This window comes from Sinohyriopsis cumingii, chromosome 5, assembly GCF_028554795.1.
Source record: "Sinohyriopsis cumingii isolate HCF-2022 chromosome 5, ASM2855479v2, whole genome shotgun sequence".
NCBI classification, from domain to species: domain Eukaryota; kingdom Metazoa; phylum Mollusca; class Bivalvia; order Unionida; family Unionidae; genus Sinohyriopsis; species Sinohyriopsis cumingii.
The window spans coordinates 113,770,428-113,790,515 of record NC_142965.1 but is presented as its reverse complement, the minus strand read 5'-3'; the positions used below and the strand labels follow the sequence as shown (position 1 = coordinate 113,790,515).

Below are 20,088 nucleotides of genomic sequence, written 5' to 3'. Positions count from 1 at the left end.
CTGAACAAGGAACTGAATGAATTTTTACAAAACTATATCCCAGCTTTAATGTCTTTTGTGACATTTATATTGCATAAATTATTATTCCAAATACTCATTGACAAAACTAAAAATTCCTGTTTTTAATAATGAAGGCCAACTTTGAAAACAAACCACAAAATGGTGAAGAAATGACATGTATTTTAAGTGCAGTTGTATACTTCACTGAGACATGTAATGGGACATAATTAAGAAAAGTAGTATTGTATTAACACCAATGATTTCCCACATAGTGAGCAGTAAGTTTGTGATGGGGATATTTGTTGAAGATGAGCTGGAGAAGATCATTTTTCATTTGATAATAAAGCAGAACATATTGTTGAGTTGGCTAATTGTTTAACTTTGAGAAAAGTATGTGTAATGCATGCAATTAAAGAGAGTGAACTTAGGTCAGCTCAGGATATTCTCAAATTCTGGTCAAGTCTTTACTTCAGTTCATGAGGATTTTCATTGCTGTAAGTTTTAGCATTCAAATGGTCAGAAACAGCATCTGTTGAAAATTGTGTTTGTTCTATACCATGATATAGACATCTTCTCCTCGCATCAGTCCTATTACAGGGGCCCCCGAGTGGTCTAAAGCGCTCTCCATTATGGATCACTGCCATCTCACCTCTGTCTGCGTGGATTCGAATCTAGGATTTGGCCAATGTGGGTATGTGAGAAAGCTTGTCAGTAGCTTCTCGTGGGTCGGTGGTTCTTCCCGGGTTCTTCCTCCACCATTAATACTGGCCGCCATGCATAGCCTATCATGTGCTTAAAAATGGCGTTAAACCCCACAACAACAACAACAACATCAGTCCTATTACAGTAGCTTGTTGCAGTGTACATTGACCTTGTATGTACATGTAGGACAAGCATATATAGATAGCCTTTCTTGGTAGACTATTGCCTGGCTTACATTTCTGGCAGTCATCATCATTGTTGATCTCAATACTGTCCCTTTGAAGATGATGTGCCATTACTTGATCCAGGTTTCCGTAGTAGACAGGAGGAATTTTCCTTGGAAGAGAAAATGTCATTTTTAGGGACTGTATTGGAATGTGGCAGTGTTAGTACAGTACAGCATGACTGAATCCACCGCGAAGTGGGTTTCCTGCCTGGGCTGATTGCTGCCTGTGCTTTCTTGGGTAAATTTGGAAGGTCCTCTTAAAATCAACTTTACATGAATAGAGGAACACATATTCATGACCCTTTGAAATCGATTCCAACCACTGAAGTTCTTGTGGGGTTTTTTCTTTCTCTTATTGAATTTTGCTTGATAATTTTCAGTTGTTTTAGATTATGGCATTTTTTTGTGTGGAGATGACTGATACTTTGAAATCTTGAAAACCTTTTATACCAAAGCCAGACCTGTATGTTTTTTAGCCACCTGAGCTCTTTAGTAACAAGTAATCCAGTCATTATTCATAAAATTCTTTAATCCTTTCTGAATTACAAAAGATCACACAAAGTATAATATATCTCAATGAACTTGTAATACAAACTAAAGTGACCATGCCAAAATAATCCAAGTAATGTTTTTCATTTTGCTTGAGCACTGTAGTAATACAACCATGATCCATTAATGTGTTTGATCTTTTCAAAATTATTACTGATCACACGTGTATAATCTAATGATTACTCTAAAGTTATTGTCTGTCAAATAAGTAATTAAATTTTCATGCTGTGTAAGCCAGTTAACAGTCACATATCACATAAATTCTTTACCACTAATATACTGCCCCTGTGAAAATATCATGAACATTTCATGAAAATTAATGGCCTATTTTTCCAAAACAATGTTCTTTACTTGTTCTAGAACATTAGTTCTTGAACAGTTCATGAACATTTAAACATGAAACGTTCATGAACTGTTCAAGAACTTATGTTGCGGAACAATTCATGCTCTATAAAGTTCTTGAAGATTTGATTAAAATATATAATTTGAATAAAAATCCAAGAATGGAAATATTGATTCACTTTGTCATTTACTGATAACCAATATAGCTCATTAGCTGTCCGATTCAGGCATCTCCTTGAATTAGATAGTAAAATATGCCATGTCTGATGAAACTGGACTGTAGACTGCTCCAGCAGCAAAACAGATAAATTTCAAAGAACTGTTGAAGAAAATGCAGATGTTTGATTTGAATGAGACGTTCGGCATCAAAACAAAATATCCTACTTCATCTGCATCAACTTCACAATCGAATTATGCATTGGTTTTCCGATATGATGCAGGTGGTAATTTTGTCCATGTCCAATCCATAAAAAAATGAGATCAGTCTAGCATCAACGTGTACAAAATTGTACACAGGTGTAAAACTACAAATAATATAGATCTGTAAATCTATAACCATGGCTGAAATATGAATACGATTAACCCAGGGTGTCCTTCAATTTATATGGTCCAATTTGTTGATAAATGGCACCAGTAATTACCTTTTAACTCCAATCATCAAAACCTCAAAGTTCTGAGGATATGCATTTAAATGTCTTTAGACATTCAATTTTATAATTGTCTAGTTTCATTTTAAATAATAATGAAAACAGTGGTGAGTTTGCAGTTATAATAAAAAGGTATGACATAGTGACTTTCACTGAGTCATGCTACATTCAGAATCAAAGAACATACATTTTATTAGTTTTCAGTTTTTTCAACTCCAGCTTGTGTGTGCTTAAAGTATTCATAATTTTTTTTCCAGCTATTATCATAATTATCTTTTAAAATTTTCATGAATTTTAACTGTTTTTGTTTTAGTTCTTTAACTATTCTAGACATGTTCACAAATTCTTTCAAGAACTATTCATTCATGAGGTTTTTTTTAAAGAGCTGTTTCAATTTGTGTTAGTAGAATAACTGTTTTTGGTATGTTCATAAATTCATTCAAGAACCATTCTTAACTCTTATAATATAGTATTGTACTTGAATGGTACTTCATTTGTTCTTGAAGTTATTCATAAACTGTTCAAGAACTGAAGTTCATGAACAGCTAAAACTACAATTTCAAGAATGATTAATGTCCTGTTCAAAAATAGTTTATAATTTTCATCAGCTGTTCATAATTTCAATAATTCAATTTCATCGCAGCATAATGGACACAGACCGCTCTAGTGGTTAGATTGTCTGCCTCGGATGTGTGAGGTTGTGTGTTCGATCCCCAGCTGAGTCATACCAAAGACTTCTAAGAATTGTACTAACAGCTGCCTCGCTTGGCGCTCAGCATTAAGAGGTTAGTGTTAGGACTGGTCGGCCTGGTGTCAGGATAATGTGACTGGGTGGGACATCATGCTACATGTCTGCAGCATGATTCCCCAGTGCTAGACATCACTATAAACTGTCACACTGCAGACAACATAGCAATATGACTGAAAAACTATTAAAGGTACGTTAAAATTCCAAATCACACACGCATAATGGACACAAGGTGTGAAAAGAAATTTTTTAATAATAATTTTGAGTATAAAGTGGAAACTTCATTGATGATAGGGATGGGAGACACCCCTCATCTTAAGAGAAAAACCCTCCTGGATTCAAGGCTCACTTATAAGTTCAGTTTGTAACCTGGCAATCTATGCCTAAATAGGTTTGATATCTGTTAATAGGACACCTTTTACATTAACATATTAAAGTGATTTCAATTTCAGCCAACATGAAAACTCAGTCATCATCCTTCATGAAGTCTGTGAATTTTTTTATTTTATTTTGTTGTACTTACCATATTATTTACTTACTAATTTTTTTAAAGATGTTGTTAAAAGTTGCTCTGTCAAAAAAATCAATACACTTACTGGTATGTAGTTCATTTATTAAACAACTAGGGTGTATTTTTAGTGGATGAGACCAAATCATGCACATCAAATGAGGTTGTCCCAGTTAGGAAGACAACATATAATTGTTGATTACATCATGAAAAATCTGCATATAGCTGCTACTGAATGTAATGAATTTTATAAAAAGAAGATTAAAATTAAGCCATTTCAGTTTAATCAGATCAGGGTCAATGTTGTTTGCAGTTGGACTCTACTTATAAGCAGGTGTAATGGTAACTCGTAAGGGACAAATGCAGAGAAAATATGAGATTGAAGTTGCACTGCAAAATCACTATTTTGGTCTTCTATGCAACAAAATGTATATTTTTCAAATGATTATTTTTTCTTTTGCAAATTGTGAAATTGGCAATTGATCAATTGACCCATGCTTGGTTTTGTTGATCTTTCTCAGAACTACTACATTGGTTCCAAGAATTTGTAGTGGTCATTTGCATCGAAGAAGTACCAGATAAGTTTTACATGGTATTTAGAACATAATTTAAGAAGATAGTTATACAAATTGTAAAAAAATATGTAATTTTATTTTATTGGCACATAATTTGAAAAGTACATGTATGAATTCATTATATAATGACAGAGGTAAATAGAAAACAAATCAAACGTTTTCTCTTTCCTGGTTTGTTACATTATCGATGCATATAAATGCTTATACTTGTCTGATACCAGTCTGTTAAATTTCTTTTTTTTCCATTACATAAATGATTAACAGATGAAATGTATTTGGTTATTTCGTGTTGGATAAACACCAGTCCCATGCAGTTGGTAATGTTTATCTCCAGTTGTGACATGACAGATATGGGGCAGTTGCTACAAAAGTAGAATCCAGGGTTTTGATTTTGGTATTTTGATTTTTAAAGTTTTAAATTTTTTTTTGAAGAACTGGTGTGTTCATTTTTCTCTTTGTTTCACTAAATGTACTAGTTTAACCTGCCTTTGGCTGAACCACAAGAATGCCTCCTGGATCTACCAGTGTACTAATATGTTTGTCTTTTTCCAAGTCTTTTCTTTTGTCTCTGGTTACGCTTTTGTCTCACAGTTGTCCAAACAGTACAGATGAGGAAAATAACAATAAGAACTACATTTATACCTATCACAATCATGGCCTCTGTGAAGTAGGATGGCATAACATAAATCTTCAAATGTCCAGTCCCAGTGATGTTCGTGTCGGTATTTGTACATATATAATCACCAGCATCACTCTCAATAATGTTTTCTATAGACAAAGTACCATTTTCATCTTTTATTCGGCTGTCATTCATGGATAAAATCGTAGTATCATTTTTACTCCACTGTAGATTTCCCTCGATTCCCTCAGGGTTTGTACACACAAATGTTGCACTTCCATCTCTTTCTCTTGCAATTACTGGTGGCATGATGGTAAGTACATCTTCATCGCTGCTGCAAAGTCCCTCGCTGATTTGTACTATCAAGAATATTAGAAGAGTAAGAAAAGTTGAACTTCTCGAATTCATACTGACAATCTAGTCTAAGCTATGCACATTGCCAGGATTTCCGAAAAGGTGGATCTGAAAAAGGAGATGATTGAATTTAAGTCATTTTGTGAAGGAAAGTCTAATCTGTGATTTTATATATTAGTAAATGTCTGCATAGTAAAATGTACACAAAATGTGATAAGATCATTTTTTTCTAAAAAAAAGGCATGTAGATGTAGAATAATGTCTTCGGTATCGTATATATTTGCTTTTAAGTGAAGTCCATCAGCAGACTGCATAGGCATGAATCTGCTGTCACATATTATGCCAGGAAATACAGGTGTTTGCAAAATGTTTGGAGTATTTAGTAGAACAATCAATGTAGACCCGGATTTGTTGGCATATTATGCAGTAGTAGATGTTTTTTGCACCTGGACGCAATTTATAACCAAATGATTATGGTAACTCATGTTGTGCTCATTTTATAACCAGAGCAAATAGGATTCAGGGTAAGTGTTGGAAGTGAAGCATAAGATAATTTGACACACAAACACACACACACACACACACACACACACACACACATATATATACTGTTCATCATACAGAGGGTATTTAATTCAGATTCTAGCCCTGGAAACAATGTAATAAAACACACTGATGCTGCTTAATTTAAAAATAGCTCTTTCCAGCTATGCACACAACTTATATGATTGTGTTTAACATTTTACCAATTGAATATATCTACCTCCTGCATTGTCATGCAGTCACATTTTAGTGCATAGCTTTTCTTTTTTAATGTTTCTCATGTGCCTTGCACACCTTCGCTGACCTGTTTTATATAACAAATTTTTCCAATGTAAACATTGTTTACAACTTGCTGTTGATGTGATTTTTATATGCAATGAATAATTGTTTGTCTTCTAACTGAAACTTCTTGAGTCAGATCAGGTTCAAAGACAATGTCAATGAAAAAGTATCTTTTCACAGTTCAGAAACTATACTTGAATATCACAGTGGGTAAATTAAATTACTTAATATTTTTAATTAGTTTTAATATATTTTTTCACTATACATTACTGAGAGTGTTTACATATACATTTTATTCATTATATGCATGCAACTTTTGCTAAATTATTTACCAATATCCATTGTGCAAATTGTACACGAAATTCAAAATTCATTATTTACACTCTATTGTTCCTAAATTGTACTTAAATGTCCTGATAAATTAATCAATACACCCTTTCATCTGTTGCCAATAAAACTAACTTTTGTTTCTTATGTTAATGATGATTAAATAGTTATATGGCAGTGTTTGCAAACTATCTACTGAAAAATGAATGACCTTCTCTGAGTTTTTTCAACAAATTAAAATACAGTGCTCTGGGTACCTCATTTGCATAAGCAGGGAGTTTAATCCAGTCCCTCAGTATAATACTAGTATGTTCAAATTGCTGAAAAATAATACCTTTAGTTGCAAGAAGCAAATATATATATATATATATATATATATATATATATATATATATATATATATATATATATATATATATATATATATATATATTAAAACCTGTCAATAAAAGACAATAGGAACTTTAAGATGTTTCTTTGATGGGCAGGTGCCCTCCATAAGGAGTAAAAAAACATAAGGAAAGAGAAGTATAAAAGCTGATATTTATGAGCAGGTTTCTGTATAGAAGTCTCCACTATGGCAGCAGGTTTCAGTATATTCCTCATCATTCTCCTTGCACTCGTAGTGTATAATGAGCCCAATGTACCCTCATGCACATCCTAGGAGGCATATTATTGAAACAGGAGTCACAAGGGTCCAGTGTACAGCATGGCAAACTCATGATGAAATGGTACTTGTTCAGATCTTCAGTTTGATCAACCTAGTCAGCTATACTGTTGTGAACCTTTGAGCAAGGCACTGTACTTTTAATTAAAATGGCTCAGCTTTGAACAACAACAAAATATTGCTGTGCTGTAAAACACAAAACCAAACCAAAGTTTTTGTTTCTTTCTTTCAATTTGGGCTCCTTGTAGGTTCGGGAATATATAATAGGTGCATTTTACCCTTTTGCATGTCATAAGAGGTAACTAATGAAGGCGGCATTTGCTTTGTACCTCTACAGCTTTATGATGGATGCCTGCCTGTGGAACATGTCAGGGCACAGTGATTGACCATCCAAATTAATTTGTTTTCTCCAGGTTTTGGGGTTTCTTTCACTACTATTGAGACCATATTACACTAACATTCAGGCTATCAAACTTGTACAGTCCAAATAAATTTTTTTTTAATAAACCATGCCATGTTAGAAAAGTCACAGATTATTAGAAAAGAAGTCAATTTTAGTTAAATATTAATAGTAAAAGTATTAAAGTTTCTTTACCTGGAAGCTTTAATATACGCAGGTTCCTAGTCACAGGACAATGTAATGAATCCTACATAACTGTATCTGTTATGTAGTTTTGGTGTTGGTAGCATTATTGAAGTTATCAGACATCAAATCATGGTTATACAAACACTGATTATGGTATCTCCAAGGACATTGGGATCACTCACCACTTCTAGGTAAGATGTTCACCAGAAAGTGCTGATAGTGATTAAGGAGTAAGACAGGTAATGAAACATCATACCAGCTTACTTTCCTCAATGTATTGCCATGTCTGTCATTTTTCATACAGTTTTTTATTATTTGTTTCAGGTGTGCCAGTAATTCTAAGTAAAATAAGTAATTATAGTTTCTTTCAAATAAAATGATGACAATATATAAATAATTATATTTTAGGAATTAATTTTATGCAAAAATTTTGAGTGTGAAAATGCACAGATGATGCTATAGCAATGTCATTTTGAACCATACACGTGAAACATTAGCTATATATGGACCGCTGCGGTGACCTAGTGGTTGGAGCGTCCGCCTCAGATGCGGGAGGTCGTGGGTTCGATCCCCGGCCGAGTCATACCAAAGACTTACAAAAACGGTACTAACAGCTGCCTTGCTTGGCGCTCAGCATTAAGAGGTTAGTGTTAGGACTGGTTGGCCCGGTGTCAGGATAATGTGACTGGGTGGGACATCATGCTACATGTCTGCGGCATGATGCCCCAGTGGTAGACATCACTATAAACTGACACATTGCAGACATCGTAGCGATATGACTGAAAAATTGTTAAAGCTACATTAAAAATCAAAATCACATCACATCACATCACACAGCTATATATGCTATACACCGGATTTTCATCTTTGCTCTTTCAACTAAGACAGTCTTTTATTCATCAAGCTGTCGTCAACATTAACACAGCAATACATTATTGAGTGAAACAATTAAATGACAGATCAGTCATTAGTTTCACCTTAAAGTTAATCTTGAAAAGTTTCAGTAAATGTATATCCCAATAATAATTGGTCCATCTTAATTTATTTGTATATCCCCCTTTAATGTCAGGGGCACATATTGTTATTCTTGTCTGTTTGTCTGTCCATTTGTGTGTCTGTCCATTTGTCAATCATACTTCAGTCAAGGTTTCTTATGAGTCATTGAAGGCACTGTTGTAGAGCATCCATGATTTGTGAGCAGATTTTGTTTGGTGTGTTTTTTCTATCACAGCATCTATGCGGGCTTTTTTTAGATCTTTAGTAACATCAAGAATTCAGAGGTTATTTGAAAAGCATGAGCATAGAATTCTAATTCAGATGTCAGAATGCCACTTAAGAGAGGTGTACTTACATTGCTACCATCTTATTCAGGCATGGCATACACTTTCCCTGGGAGTGCTTAATGTTGACTAGTTAGTAAGGCTGAAAATGTGTGCAGTTTATCATTTATCAGTAGAATATATACAAACCCAAGCTGACCTGATACTCTTTTGTAAAGTCCAAGGTTCACAGAAGATTAGGAATTCTACTGCACGTATTGATATGTGTGTGTGTGTATGTGACCTTAATTTGTAAGTCCTGTAATGATTTCAAATACATGTAGCTCAGCTACCCAAGTACAGGTCTATGTGATAAAGATTGCTTGAAAGAATAATTTGATTGATGCTAAGTATCCTTGATATAAAGTTTTGGCCTACCTGGCTTAAGGCTGTGTAAGCTTATGATATTGTCTTGTATCTGTCATGCATCTTGCTTTGTACATTCTAAGTGAATCAATAAATATAAATTTGTTTAAATCCTGCCCAATATGTCTGAGTCAGTTTTAATCAAACATTGTAGGATTGATCTTTATTATATGTCTATTTAATGCTACATGGATGATCTGGCATTTGATACATATGTACATTTCATGTTTCTATATCACACTCCCTAATGTGAACAATGTCTGTGTCTTCTTATATATGCATGCCAATGATTTTTTTACATGCTCTGAATCTAAGTTGTATAAATCCAAATTAAAAACAAAAAATTTCATACTGCAAAGTTAGACATATTTAAAAAGCTCAGAAGGTGGGGGTTGTAATAAGTATAAAACCACATTCATGTTTTTTTCTGAGTTAGTGAAAACAACTTGTTCGATATGGCTTGTGAATACATCTTGGTTAACAGCCTTGACACAACCCTATGCCGTATTAAACTCATTCTTTCTGCCAACCTAGAACAAAACACGCATATAGTTTTGTTCATTTATTTTACTTGGTTCTTTTAAACCATCCTTAGCAATGGTTCATCTCCCATAGTAATTTAAGCTTTGTAAAAGCCTGGTCTGAACAACAATTTTGATCCAGTTTTCCAGAATTCTTCTGTGTGGTATGTTCTACCAAGTTTGTGTTTTGGTGGCCTCTTCAGCAAGTGTCTGGTTTCCACAGCAACCAGGCAGAAATCTAATTATATCTTCTCCTAAACCATAATGCCAGTTTTCATTATTGTCAAAAATTCTGGTAGCTTGCAACTGTATACATCATAGGTTTAACATCTTTTCTTAAAGCACTTTGTTATTTATTCAGTCTTTGTGGAAATGTTCTCATAACAGTGTATCCCCCAGGGGTGTAAAATTGAGGGTAAAAAAAAAACCCTTGGTGTCAGAACTGGGGGTCAAATAAAAAATGTGGGGGTCAAAAATGTACTGACAAATTTTCATCTGACTTTTTCAGCTTGAAATAGAATATTGCAACTTGCATAACGTACTCTCTCTCTCTCTCTCTAAACATACAAATAAACCAACATGCATAATTAATAAACAAATGCATTGTCCATTCAAAGAATAATTTTATTAGTTCATTTTTCTTTTAAAGTCATACTTTTAACAGTCTCTTTATAATCTTTTTGAAGCAGTATTATAGACCAACGTATTACATACAAGCCAATACAAAAAACCTGATAAGTCTTTTTAACCAAATGGCAGTTAATTTACTGCCTGTCATAAAATGTGTACTATCATCGGTTTTATTATACTTTGTGCTAGAACACATTTATCCAAAAATCAAGGAGGCTAATGATTCATCTTCGTTCTAATAAGTTACACTTGAACTTTAAGATCTTTCTTTTATTACAGCAAAGATAAAAACCAACAAAATCTGCAATGACCCCCTGACTTTGTAATCCAAATAACGCATTTGTCTCCACAGGTTTACTGATTTCTTTCTTGTGAAAGAATGTCTTGGGTTATAATGTGTTCTCCAGATATCTTGTGGCGAACGAGGGCAGATTTTTAAAAATTCTTAAATCCTGTCACAAAAGGATTATTCATTTTTGCAGTCTTCGCAATTATGCGATCAGAAGTCACACTGGTAATCCTAATGGATGGATGTGCTGTATTCCAGTCAATGGAATTATTTTCTCCATTTTCATTAAAGTTAGATCCACAGTTACTCTTTTTTGTTCTGTTTCTTTCACTTTCTTCGCTAATGATTCTTAGTGCACAACGTTTTAATCTGGAGATCACTTTTTTGTGCAAAAGCATTGAAATTAAACATCTAGATGAAATCTTGCTGAGCTCGATGGAAATCGCTTGAGAGCTCGCGAGATTAGCAGAAGCTACTCCATCATAACATTGCCTATGCTAGTCTGGTTTCTTGTTTCATATGTTCCCTGCATTGCACTCTGCTATATGAATAGAGGAGCACAACGCATGGAGCAAACAAAGCGGGGGAACCAGTCAATGCCTACGCTCAAAGTATACACGATGCCATCCCTCGTCCAATGCATTGGATATTAAATAAATCCTGATCGCATTATGCGAAACCTTTGCGTCAAAAAAAGGCACGGCAGCAAAATATGTGCGTCAGTTTTCTCCAGCGTGCGTCCCTGACACACAGATGTGCATAAAGAGAAACACTGTCATAATAAATTCTGCTCAGGTCACTCTTTTGATGGGCTTCCCAGCAACCATCTGGTGACCACAGCAACTAGATAGGAATCTCATGTACTCTTCTGAGGCTTACTTGGACTCCTTGTTTTTAAACTGCATTTTTCTAATCATAAACTTACATACAGTTAAACCTGCCATAGCCCAAAAATGATTGGGGTCAGCCCACAAAACAATATCATACTTTGTACCATATGTTATAGCCAAGCAAGCCTGTTAGCTGTAGAAAATTATGCATTGGTGTCCCACACACTGTTTGTTTTTTTTTTGGTGGGGGGTAGAAAAAAGGCAGAAAATTACTTGCTTTATTTGCATAATTACCATGGTAAATCATTGTATATAGGTACATACATTTAATTGTTTACAAAATCGGCAACATAGGTCTTAATAGTTAAGAATATGTATACTCACCAGCCTAATCTGGTTGTATTTGTAATAGTAGTTACATCAAAAATTTGGACAAAGAAGGATAATTTCTTTATTAAAAAATATTTCCAAGATCATTTTCTTGCTAATACATTCACACAAACTTATGAAAGTTTTTTTTCTCCCCTCAACATTTGTATTTGCTGGGCATGTCAAGCGAGTTTGATTTCTGAAATCACAATAAAATGCATAATTCAGACATTAGGAGTTTAGACTTGAAAAGTACATGCACTTGAGCTGAAAATTCATACAGGAGGTCAAAGATATTGACCACATAATGTACTGGCATGAGAATTCTACATGTAAGCTGCCTAAACCCATTTTGGAAGTTAACCATTCCATTGTATGGATACAGAGTGAGTTCCAAGAAAACAGTTGAGTCATTTTATGAATGACATAGGAACAAATAAATAAAAGAAACCCAATAATTGTTGTGTCTTTTCTGTATAGCTATGACTTTGCTCTACTTCATAACAAAAAGCAGGGAGTGGAATGTTTTATTTTAGAAGCCATTCACAGCATCCCCACAACTTAAATTGTTCTGTTCCAATCAGTGTTCATTGTGTGTGTAAATGATCTGAAGCAAGAAAATAAAAAGGTTTCAAATATAGGGGTCAGGGTATTATTAATGTGTGTGGCAGTGACCCAAACTGTTCCAGACAATTTGGGCCATGGACTTGTTTGATTGGATGTGCATGATTGACCAGGCACTGATTGTCTATTGTTTTCCCATTAAAAGTTATGCAAATTATTTGATTTAAATTATGGGGTCAAAATTGTTTTCCCCATCACATTATATGCTTGAATGAACACCTAAATAATCTATAAGCTAACAGCATGTAACTTAGGGCTAATCATTCTCTTGAACAGTAAATTCAGATGATAATCTTTCTTCTTTTGAGTAATACTAAAGACTTAGAAAAATGGCACAAACCACTGCCTCTATGTGCTCAGCTTTACAAGGTTAATGTTAGGACTGGTCAGCCTGGTGTCAGGATAATGTGACTGGGTGGGACATCATGCTACATGTCTGTGGAATGATGTCCCAGTGCTAGACATCACTATAAACTGCCACATTGCAGACAAATTTGTAGCGATATAACTGAAAAATTGTTAAAGCTGTGTTAAATATCCAGATCACAGACACACACACACGCACACAAACACACACATTCTTCTTTTTGAGCAACAATTGTACACAAAATGCATTGAAGAAAGACACAGAGAAGACTTACTGGCTTTATGAATGGTCCAATAATAATAAGATTAGCATGTACACCTTTTCTTTAAAAAAATACAGCACATATTGCCAAATCATTAAATTGAGCTCTTTTTTTTCTTTTGGCACAAAACTTTGCAGTACTTTAAGAATTAGTAAATTTATTGTAAAGTTTGGGATCCATGCCTCAATATTTTATCTGAATTTATTTATACATAATCTTTTTCCCAAAATGATATTTAATATTTTACACATGACTTTTCGTTATTTGAAAAATAGGTTTTTTCTTGTATGAAAGAAATAATATATGAAATTTTGGGAGCCACACCTGTGATCATCTTTAAAGAAACATGATACAGAGGTGTTTTCACTGTATTTGGAAGTATTGCATCTGTAGGCATCCAGACAGTTGGTTATATTTTAGTTATACTGAACTTTATTACAGGTCTTATAAAAATTACAACATATTGGAATGTGAAGCTGATGCTTTGAATGGCTTGAAAGGATGACATGTATAACAAGACAATGATAAAATGTCCATGAAAATTCACAAGTTAATTATGAATAAATATGAAGGGAAATTTGTGAGGACAAGTAAAAGGTGATGTTTGTTTATTGAATAGCAGTTAGCATTTCCACATTGGGTAACACTAGAAGTATCTTTCAACAAAATAAACTACATTATTTGTGTCTGAATGATGAAAATGTGCAAATGTCATCAGTATCATAGCAATACCCTTGGTAATCTTCTATTTATTTATTTTGTTTAAAAATTCTTGGTAGTTGAACAAATTTCCTGTATAGATCAGCCATTTTTTGAAGTTCATGTGGCTAAATCTCAGCAAGTCATTATGAGTGTGTTGGGTATAAGGTGTTTTGTGAAAAACTTTGATGAACTGTTGTTGTTGTTGTTGGCATCCATTAGTCTTGAGAGACGATGGAACTGCGCCCATGAGAGATGTCCCGGTTGGTGGTTGTGCGTCTGCTGTGGCTAAGTAGTCCAATGCGGGAGTGGCAGTCCCTGCTGCACTTGCTGCACTTGAAGGTTGCATCAGGTGTTGGTTGGAGCTGCTTCTTCTTCCTCTGTGATCATCTTTCATAAGCTAGCAAGCGTTGCTTGTCCTCTCCGGCTTTCAGACACAGTGATCAGGACATGTCGCCGGCTTGATCTGTCTAGAGTGAGCTCTTCCCAGGTGTTGACAACGATATCAAGGGCTTTCATGTCGTCCTTACAGACATCCTTGAAGCGGAGATGTGGTCTTCCTATTGGCCTTTTGCCAGAGGCGAGTTCCGAATAAAGAATGTCTTTGGGGATCCGTCCGTCATCCATCTGACGTACATGGCCCAGCCATCTGATGCGACGTTGGCGGAGGAGTGTGATCATGCTGGGAATCTTGGCATGCTCGAGCACCTCGTTGTTTGTTACTTGATCGCTCCAGGTGATCCAGAGTATGCATCCGAGGCATCGCATGTGAAAGGCAATCAGTCTTTTCTCTTGTGAGGCGTACAGAGTCCAGGTGTCACTGGCGTACATGAGAGTGCTTAGCACGCATGCATGGTACACGGTGATCTTAGTGTTCATGGTCAGCATGCTGTTATTCCACACTCTCTGCGACAACCTGGAGAGAGTTGTTGATGCCTTTCTGATCCGCTTGTTGAGCTCAGCATCGAGCGAGAGGTTGTTGGTGATGGTAGAGCCGATGTACATGAACTGGCCCACCACCTCAGGTTCGTAGTTGTTGATGATGATGCTTGGGGGGTCTGTGTCCTGAACCATCACGTTTGTTTTCTTTAGGCTTATGGTTAACCCAAACTCATCGCATGCTTTAGCAAAGCGGGCCATCAGGTGCTGAAGCTCAGCTTCTGTGTGGGTGGCTAGAGCAGCATCGTCTGCGAAGAGCATGTCCCTGATGGTTACTTGATGCACTTTGCTCTTTGCCTTCTGTTGTGCCAGGTTGAACAGTCTGCCGTCTGATCGTGTGTGCAGGTAAATCCCTTCTGTGGACGTCCCAAAGGTGTGCTTGAGCAGGACTGTGAAGAAGATGCCGAAGAGCGTGGGGGCAAGGACACAGCCCTCAGTTTAACTCCACTGCAGATGTCAAAGGGGTTGGATGTTGAGCCATCATACTGCACTGTGCCTTTCATGTCATCGTGGTAGGACTGGATCGTGCTTAGCAGCTTTGGAGGGCAACCAGTTTTCGCTAGGATTGTGAAGAGTCCGTGTCTGCTGACCAGATCGAATGCCGTGGTGAGGTCTATAAAGGCCAGGAAGAGGGGTCTGTGTTGTTCTCTGCATTTTTCCTGCAGTTGCCTGACAGAAGATCATGTCGATTGTGGACCTCTCTGCGTGGAACCCACACTGCGACTCTGGGTAAACTCTGTCAGCAATCATCTGCAGTCTGTTCAGGATGACGTGTGCGAAAACGTGACCCATGATGCTGAGAAGTGATATGCACCTGTAGTTGTTGCAGTCGCTTCTGTCGCCCTTGTTCTTGTACAGGGTTATGATGTTAGCATCTCATGTCCTGAGGCACTGCACCCTCGTCCCAGCACTGGCAGAGGAGGTTGTGCAGGTGTGTGAGCAGCATGCTACATCCGCACTTGATGAGTTCTGCTGTGATGCCATCCTTCCCTGGGGCTTTACCTAGGGACAGTTTCTCTTAGGCCTTCTTTAGTTCGTCTACAGTAGGTTTCTCGTCCAGTTCGGCCATGAGAGGGAGGTTTTCAATGGCATTGAGGGCATCATTGGTCACGTGGTTATCTTTGGAGTACAGTTCGGAGTAGTATTCTACCCAATGCTCCATCTGCTTGCCCTTGTTGTGGATGGTATCGCCTGTGGCAGACTTCAGTGGTGCTGTCACTTTCTTCGTGGGACTCATTGCTTTCTTTATGCCATCGTACATGCCTCTGATGTTTCCAATATCTGCTGCTGACTGGATACTCTGACAGAGCTGAAGCCAGTATTCATTTGCAAACTGCCGTGCTAATCTCTGCACTTTGCTTCTGGTAGACCTGTATGCCTGTAGTGTCTTCTGGCAGGAGGATCGCTTGTATTGCATGTGAGCATGTGTGTCTGAATGATGAAAATGTGCAAATATCATCAGTGTCATAGCAATACCCTTGGCAATCATCTATTTATTTATTTTGTTTAACAATTCTTGATAGTTGAACAAATTTCCTGTATAGATCACCCATATTTTGAAGTTCATGTGGCTAAATCTCAGCAAGATTAACTATAGGTCGTGAATTATTAAAAGCATAACATTGTAACAATTTTACTGATAATGCATTGCAGAAAATTACCCACAATATCTTGAAGTAATGGTTGAGTTATACAACAATTTATGGTCTTATGTTACATGTTTAGGCTCTAATAAACAGTATCAAAAGAAGAGTGAAAACAACAAGCTTTGAAAAATTTTACAAATAATTTATTTCCCAGGAAAAATTATGTAAAAATGAAATAATAAGAACTTAGGTTTTAAAGTCAAATCCAAAAATAATCCCAGAATTTTAGAAGTCCTAGTAATAAAATGTTCTAATGAATTCAAGTTTGAGTTCCGAAAAAAAATCCAAGTTGGAAGGCGATGATGTATAATGTAGTCAGTATAGAGCTGATGTGTACAGTCCTTTGTGAACTACAGCAAACAATATTCTGGTGTTTGAATTCTGAATAAAATTTTAATAAATATCTTTGGCCAAGAATTCTGTATGAGCAATCAAATATTTCCAGAAAAAATAATTATCCTTTAGAATCCAAATAATCTGAATAAAAATTAAATAGAACTCCAAACTGTCACAGCAGATACTTTCCAGTGTCAAGTAAAAGCCCAAACTGAGAAATATCTCTATAGACATTATTATAAAATGTGACTACTGCAATTTTGGTAAACCCAGAATTGCAAAATAGAGGCTGTTTACATATAAGAAAATCACATACTCCTTGCATGACCTTGATAATACCAATCATTTTAATCGAGAATAAAATTAAAATAAAATGTTGTTTACTTGACCCTCAGTCAAGGCTAGGAACTAGGTCAGCAATAGAAACATTGTTTCTTTTATCAGGTATTTATGAAAAGATTCAGGTCAAATTGAATTTTCAGGAAAATATCAAATTCCTAGTAAACAAAATTACATTACATTGACATGTAATGAAATTAAAAAAAAAATATTTTAAAACTTACAAACAATTAAGTTAAATCAAATATAAATTAATAAGATATATGTAATAGTGGGCACTGCTGTCTACCATGACTTCTAACTGAAATTGACATTCATGGGACTTGCTCAGAATGACAGAGCTTTGATATTGTCATGGCTGCTGGTTGGTATTTTGTTAGAAAACTGGAAGAATATTCCTTTAGACCATGTTGAAATGAACTATTAGCCAAATTTAACATTGTCATTTAATATTTAAAATATACATGTACATGTATCATGTTTTTAATTATTCATAGTAGGCAAAAAATATTTTCTGTTTTCAGCTGAAAACAAGAACCTGAAAAGTGAAAACAGCAAGTATGGAGCACAGCAGAGAAAACTGGAAGCCAAACTTAAGCAAACAATGGTAAGACCTGATAGTTTATGCCATGAGTGAATTAAAATCTGTGCCAGTTTTGTTTTACTTCTTTGTGAAATCTTGACTTGAAAATACCTTGTTATTTACCAAATAACTTTCCACTTTATATATAAATTTTATTGTAGAATTGCAGGATTATAAATAGTGTTGTCTTCTAGAAATGGGTGATAAAATATGACATGGTTCCAGAAAAACAAAGATTGTGAGGAAGCATGATATGTGATCACAGTCATCTAGGTGATGATGATGACAAGAATGCCAATAGTAAAAAATGAGGATAACAACAATTTGTAATGTTAATATTAATTATTGTTTTGTTTTAATATCTGGTTAAACTGAAGAAAATTGCATTGCCAATCTGTTTATTAAAACTTTTTGCAATAAGTTGTAACATTTTTTTGTTGCAGGAGAAGATTGATCTGTATTTCAGAATTCTGAAAGAAAATGGTAAGTATCTGCAATATGACAGTACAGTAAAAGTTCTTAGTGGGTCAGCACCAGTTGCCACATGGAACAAGTTAAAAAACGCAACCAGTTACCACATGATGTTCAGCTACTCGTCATTCTTTGCAGTATTTTGCCTTATTTGCAGAGACAAAATATACCTTATAGTATATCGCAGGTTTTTTCTTCATGAAGTACTGAGGAGGTTGGCTGTAAATAATGACTGTGTAGTAACTGGTTCCATCCGTGAACTGCTGCACACCCCATACATGTCCTGATTGTCATTTATTGAATGATGACACTGTGTTTCACAGCAAGAAGAAGCTAATGGAATTAGTTAAAATAAGAGGATTGTTAATTGACATGAACAGTGACTTTATTTTTATACAAATAGGAAACATATGATAGGAACAGATTGTAGGTATTGTATTGACTGCAGAAAGACATGTACATAATAGACTGTTCCAAGTGGCCTAGTGGTTAGAGCATCTGCCTCAGATGCGGGAGGTCTTGGGTTCTATCCCCGGCCGAGTTATACCAAAGACTTATAAAAAGGCTACTAACAGCTGCCTTGCTTGGCGCTCAGTATTAAGAGGTGAGTGTTAGGACTGGTCTGCCTGGAGTCATGATAATGTGCCCCAGTGCTAGACATCACTATAAACTGTCACACTACAGACATCATAATGATATGCTGAAAAATTGTTAAAGCTATGTTAAAAATCCAAATCACACGTACATACACACACACACATGTACATAATAATACAAACCTCAGGCATAGAGAGTAATCAAATTTGTTGTCTTTTAAAAAATTGATTACCAATAAACATGTACTGCATTTGTATGTAACAAGTGTCCAATTTAAAAAAGCAAAGTCACATCTGTGCTTTCATATGATGCAGCAATGGATACAGGTTAAGATGTTTCATTATACTGATTATTTCAGGCAGATGGCATAGATGCTTTTCTGCTGGCACATTATGCATTAACAGATTTGTTTTTTAGTTGTGTTGGTTGTTTAATAGAAGTTTATCCCCACCTTAATTTCATGCAATCTTTAAATTTTGCTGTTTAAGGTAGGTGATCTTGTAAAACAGGTTTCTTTTAGAGTAGGTTTTACTGCAAATATAGTATTGATTTGAGCAGTAAGGTCCAGGCCTAGATTTAACAAAATTTCTAAAAATGTCTTTGACATTCTGTTATCTTTCTTAAGATATTTTGGTCACTATAAATATTTATGTCAGAAGTAGAAAGGATGCAAATCACTTGTAACTTCTACAGTTTAAGTTGTTGTTGTTATTGTTGTAGGGCTTAATGCCATTTTTCAGCACACAATAGGCTATACATGGCGGCCAGTATTAATGGTGGAGGAAGAACCCGGAAAACCCCGGAAAGAACCACCGACCCACGAGAAGCTACTGGCAAGCTTTCTCACATACCCACATTAGCTGAATCCAAGACTCGAACCCATGCAGACAGAGGTGAGATGGCAGTGATCTGTAACGGAGAGCGCTTTAGACCACTCGACCATTCGGGGCCCCTCTACAGTTTAAGACATGATAACATTATATATATATATATATATATATATATATATATATATATATATATATATATATATATAGGTTGAGAAATGTTAAGGCTAGGCTCCATCAAGGAATACACCAATATTTTTGGGCTTTTTTAGTGCCACATGCCTGTTGAATGTTCATTGGAAACATCATCGTTACTAACAAAGCAGTATGAAAAATATTTTTGAAAACTCAAGTTAAGGATGACATTTTGAGATGTTTATTGATACAGAAGCTAAGACT

At 35.5% G+C, this 20,088-nt stretch overlaps 1 protein-coding gene across 2 annotated transcripts in view; it reads left to right on the top strand.

The window, feature by feature from the left end:
• LOC149800010 (uncharacterized) overlaps positions 1 to 20,088 on the top strand; it is a 137,838-nt gene that overhangs the window by 52,751 nt on the left and 64,999 nt on the right. For both annotated transcript variants that reach the window (XM_089959537.1, XM_089959538.1), the window contains exons 10-11: positions 17,736 to 17,818; positions 18,238 to 18,277. In XM_089959537.1, coding sequence (XP_089815663.1) covers positions 17,736 to 17,818; positions 18,238 to 18,277 — 123 coding nt within the window. The remainder of the gene's footprint in view (positions 1 to 17,735; positions 17,819 to 18,237; positions 18,278 to 20,088) is intronic.